Source organism: Limulus polyphemus, unplaced genomic scaffold, assembly GCF_000517525.1.
Source record: "Limulus polyphemus unplaced genomic scaffold, Limulus_polyphemus-2.1.2 Scaffold480, whole genome shotgun sequence".
Taxonomy (NCBI): Eukaryota; Metazoa; Arthropoda; class Merostomata; order Xiphosura; family Limulidae; genus Limulus; species Limulus polyphemus.
Window position 1 is genome coordinate 547,830 of NW_013666090.1, and position 5,492 is coordinate 553,321.

The 5,492-nt window shown below is 31.0% G+C and overlaps 1 protein-coding gene across 1 annotated transcript in view; it reads left to right on the forward strand.

Annotated features, from left to right (window-relative positions):
* The window catches only part of LOC106458530 (multidrug resistance protein 1A-like), a gene marked incomplete at its 3' end in the record, with an annotated part of 31,178 nt that overhangs the window by 22,647 nt on the left and 3,039 nt on the right, over window positions 1-5,492 (forward strand). Inside the window, exon 8 of the mRNA XM_022384766.1 lies at window positions 62-251. Within this exon, the coding sequence (XP_022240474.1) occupies window positions 62-251 (190 nt within the window). The remainder of the gene's footprint in view (window positions 1-61; window positions 252-5,492) is intronic.

The following is a 5,492-nucleotide window of genomic DNA, read 5'->3' on the forward strand; positions in this document are numbered from 1 at the left end:
AAAAGATTTTAGAGAATACTAACCGTACTGAGTATTACATTTAAAAAATGATATTTGATAGGTATGAAAAAAACTTAGTCCAAGCACGAAAAAATGGAATAAAGAGAAGCCTGGTGACAAGTATTGGAGCTTCTATGGTGTGGCTGTGTATATATGGAAGTTATGCTTTAGCATTCTGGTATGGTGTCAAATTAATCATAGAGTCTCGTGAAGCTGGAAACAATGAATATGTCCCAAGTACTCTGATTATTGTAAGTACATTCTGGTTTATGCTCTAATAATTTTAGCCTGAACATTTTCCTCTAAAATATTATATTTGTATTGAAAACATGTTACATAATGATGTTGGAATAAAAGAGAGAAACAAATTGCCAAGATTTTACCTTCTTTCATCATGTTCCTTTTTGAAGTCAAGTATTCTATAACTCAAAGTATCTATTCAATATGTGGAAACTATATGTAACTTAATATGTATGCTGTTGAGTACTTTGTGTCTTAAATACAGAAGGGTAGTATCATCATTATTTATAATAAACTGTTTTTATATATATCCCGAAATACAGTAGGCACAAGAAGTAAGAAATCTTACAAAACTTTAGTAACATATTTTATTTTATTAAATTGTATATGTTACACTGATGACGAAAACATATTAGTTAGAGAAAGAAAAGACTCCTGTTACTCTTAGTTTCAAAACTGAGGACATAAAGTAAGAACTTACGATAACAGTTTAAGTTCTGTCTTATTTGTTAGGAACATAATATTAAATATGAGTGTTCATTTTCTATTTGATAGGTTAGAATGAATTAACTAAATGCAGATGATAAGATGGATTGACAACACGTACACATAAAGTATTCTAAACCATTTGAAACCTCAAACCACAATGTACTTTAACAACGGATAAAAGTAGGGGATTAAAATCATCATCAAAATGTAGCTTTACAATACTAGAAAACAGGAATAAGAATTTCACATAGCATAGTAAAGAAAGACATGTACATAAGTCACAAAAGCACAGGACTAAAACAAATTGCAAATAACTGCATTTACAGAATTGTAAATCTTATAATTTTGGCTTAATTGAGAGGAAAATGTGTGGGTTTACAAATATAATAGTAGAAGTATATTAAAAAGTATCTGTGCTAGATATTTAAAGAAGTGATGTCATGTAACCAATCTGATAAGTACAGCATTAGAAACCCAGAAAAGTTATAGCATAGTTAAAATATACATTAGAAATACAGAAGAGTCGTTAAACAGTATAGTATAGTTCTCTTGCTACAGGTAACGTTGATTTGACCTAAATCTTGACCCCATATTGACCTATGGAGTTTCAATATTATAACGTTTAGTATGTTTTGAATATCTTAATGAAATTTTGCAAGCTCTCAGTAAGCATTACAAGCTTTTTATAGACAAAAAAAAATCAAAGTTTTTAACGAAGTATTTTTACTACAAGTCTCTCCATGATTATATGGAAAGTGTTGACTGCTCCAAGTGTAAAGTGATTTTCCTGTTAAGATTAAAAATACTTTTCTTGATCTGAAAATTATCAAATTTCATATGGATACTCTTCAAAACCTTCTAAATAAATTTCAAAATTTCTTTTCAATAAAACTCTATTTTATCTGTTATTTATACAGGGTTTGTTAAATTGACTGACCTTGTAACCACAATAAAAAAAAAGTAGGAAATAAATGTAAATTACCCTTTTTTCTTTCTATAATGACTTCAGTTTGTAACAGGAAACTACAATGTTTTATATTAAATAGCTTAAAGCTAGTGATAGTATACATCTATTTCTACTTAAATTTTATTGTTTTATTGCCCTTTGAACTAATAACCCTGCCATACAAGTTGTAAATTACTTAGTGAATGTGTAGCTCATGTTCCTCTATCGAATTATGTAATGCAGGAGCTACTCATGAGTAGACTTCATGAAAAATTATTATTATTCTTTATTTTACCTAATCTAACTTAATTAGTTTCTGATTTTTAAATTTTGGTTACTTGAAAACAAGAAATATAATACTTACCTTGGTCTCTTTTTTTTTTGTTGTTGTTGTTGTTGAGACTTAATTCTACTTTTTTATAATAATAGTAACTAGCAGAGACCCACAAAACATTTCTGGCCAAATTAGTATCTTTATCGTAACAGTACTTTTTTAAATATAACATTTCTAGCACAATAAAAACGAATTGTAATCATAGACAACGAAATGTGTAAATCCACTTGTATATAGGCTGTACTTTATAAAACATTAACTTATTTTAGGCCTAAGTTTGATAAAGAGATAAATTAACATTGTAACCTGTGTAAGTTTTTGTTACTTTAGTTTAGTTAGGACAAAACTTTATTGTACTTAATACTATCGATGAATAAACTTATAATGTTATTCTATGACCTAACATCAAACCTTTTTTAAAAACTTTGATAAGTTTTGAATATTCTGTTGTACAAAATGGTTAGTAAAGTATATTTACATTTCCCTTTTGTTTTTACTTCTTGTTTGCCTGAGCAGTATTATAATGAGTAATTCAAGTTAAATTCCATACTTCTTGGAGGGGTGATAAATAGAGAAGAGGGGATACCTAGAGAGCAAACATCACAATTCTCACACTAGGGTGAGAATGGGGAATTTTTGAAATATATCATTACAAAATTAAGAACTAAAAACTTATGTAAGGTAAAAAATTGATATATTAACTATGTTTTATGCCACGTTTGTTCATATACTATGATAATAAAGTAGTTTAATTAAATTTTGAATGTAACTCTAAAAAGTCATGACATTTGCACTTTGATTTGCCTGTAGTGAGAAGGTTAAAAATATGGTATTATAAACTCATAACAGTTGTTACAAAGCACATTTGAAGTTTACATTAGAAATATGGAAAAGTTGTTACAAAACATAATTGAAAATGACATTGGAAATACAGAACAGTTATTACACAACATATTTGAAAGTTTCATTAAAAATACAGAATAGTTCCTACATAGCATAGTTTAAAAACATAGTATTATAAATTCGTAACAGTTGTTTCAAGGCATATTTGAAAAATGACATACGAAATACAGAAAAGTTTTTACATAACATAGTTGAAAGAGTATAAAGTTATAGACTCGTAACATTTGTTATGTAACACCATTTGAAAGTACTTTAGAAATATAGAACAGTTATTACATACCATAGTTTAAAAAGTAGTATTATAAACTAAGAATAGTTATTATATTGGATAGCTGAAAAATATAACAATAGAAACTTCTAACAGTTGTTACAAAGGATATTTGAAAAGTACACTATCCTACCAAAAGTCATGGGACACACCTCTGATTGCAGGAAAATGAATGTGATGACGAAATATGCAAACTGTTTGGCCTATAAGGGTGATCAGCAGTTCGTTCAGAATTCATTTCGAACTTGTACACTGAACGATAAGTACTCGGAAAGAGCTAACAGAGTTTCGGGGGGGGGAGGATAGTTGGATATCATTTGGGGAAAATATCTGTACATACTATTACTCAACATTTAAACATTCCCAGGTTGACAATTGGCAACGTGTTGAAGAAATGGAAGTCCACAGGTGACAGTGAGCCCAAGAAATGACCAGGTAGGTGTAAAATACTGATTGACAGGAGCCGACGCTCTTGAGAAGGCTGGTTACCTCATCTTGCCATCCAACTTTAGAGGATCTGTGTTTGGAGATACGAGCAGCCACAGGCAATCCTATAAGTGTTTCCACGACACATCGAAAGCTGCAGTCCATGAATTGTCATGGAAGAGCTGCCGCCCGCAAGCCATTGATAACAAAAACAAATGCATACTGTCGATTGACATGGGGCAAGGCACACCGAACCTGGATCATGGATCAATGGAAATCAGTCTTGTGGAATGAAGAATCATGCTACATGCTCTTCCAGTCTGATGGATGTGTTTGGATATGGAGAATGTCTGGAGAACTCTTATTACGTGAGTGTGTTGTCACAGTAGTGAAGTTTGGAGGGTGCAGTATCATGGTCTGGGTGTGCTTCTCGTGTATGGACTAGGTTCACTGGTTGCAGTGCATGGATCCATGAATGCTGAGTCCTACATTTATGTTCTGAACAATTCTGTGTGTCCTACATTGTGGCAATTTTATGATACCAGCCCTTACATTTTCCAAGAATTGTGAACACGTGGTTTGATGAGAATAACATTGGAAAATTGCAGTGGCCAGCACAGAGCCCCAACCTTAACCCGATAGAACATCTTTGGGATGAACTGGAACATAGAATTAGAGCAAGGCCAAGATGGCCCTCTTCAGTAACAGAGCTTAACTAATGCCTTAAAGGAGGAGTGGAGTACCTTACCACCAGCTTTCTGCCAGAAATTAGTAGACAGTCTTCCACAATACATTGAAGCAGTCATTAAGGCCAAAGGCAGGTTAACACACTAATAATTTCTAAGAATAAAGACATATTTTATTCATAACCATCCGTGTCTTATGACTTTTGGTATGGTAGTGTACATTAGAAGCACAGAACAGTTATATGTTACATACCATAATGTAAAAAATGTTGCATAAGAAATTTAAAATAGTTATTATGTAGAATAGTTGAAAAGTATGTTATACATACAATAGTTCTTGCATATAATAGTTTAAAAGTGTGTTACAAATACAGAACAATGTTACATAGTATAGTTGGGAAGTATAGTAACAGTAGCTTAGAGCAGTTGTTGTGTAGTTTAGTTGAAAAGTATAATAACAGGATGTAGTTTTAAGCAGTATGGAGAAAGTTTTTGTGGACTTGTCCTACCTTGTATTTCTTGTTAATAATGTTTTTGGCTCCATGCTAAGTCCTTCAAATTTTTTTCTTATTATGGGTTTTATATGATTTAGTATATGCTTTCCTAGTTCTGCTAGTGTTTATTCCTTAACCTCAGTTAAAACTTGGCTTTTCCATTTGATTACTAGATTTTTTTTTAACTTTCTTGAGTATTGTTCTTTGTCTAAGACTTTGTATTTTTCCCATTCAGTCTTTGTGTTGTAATTGAGCAATTTTTAATGCTTGATTAGATTGTATTTTAACTTGTATAAAAGTTAAGTTCATTTACAAACATACTTCTGGTTCTTTTGATATTTCCTTTTATAGATTAATAAGTTGTAATATATATATATATATATATAAAATTAAGGACTTAAAACAAAATTCTACATAGCTATTATTTTTAAAACCTAAAACTTAGCCTACATACTTTATTAAATATATTTCACACACAAATACATCTCTTATCATGTCTTAACTCAAAAAGGGATTATCTTTCTAGCTTTTTCTTATCTGTTCAAATTATGTTTCCAAAACACACCTCACACATAGCTTTATCCCGAGAAAGGTTCTCTTATTTGCCCATCTAAGCATTGGTATTAATTCTACCTCACTTTCTCCAGTCTTTACGCCCCTTTGATCTGCCCTTAGTGATTTTAATCTTACGACTCTCTCCACTTAT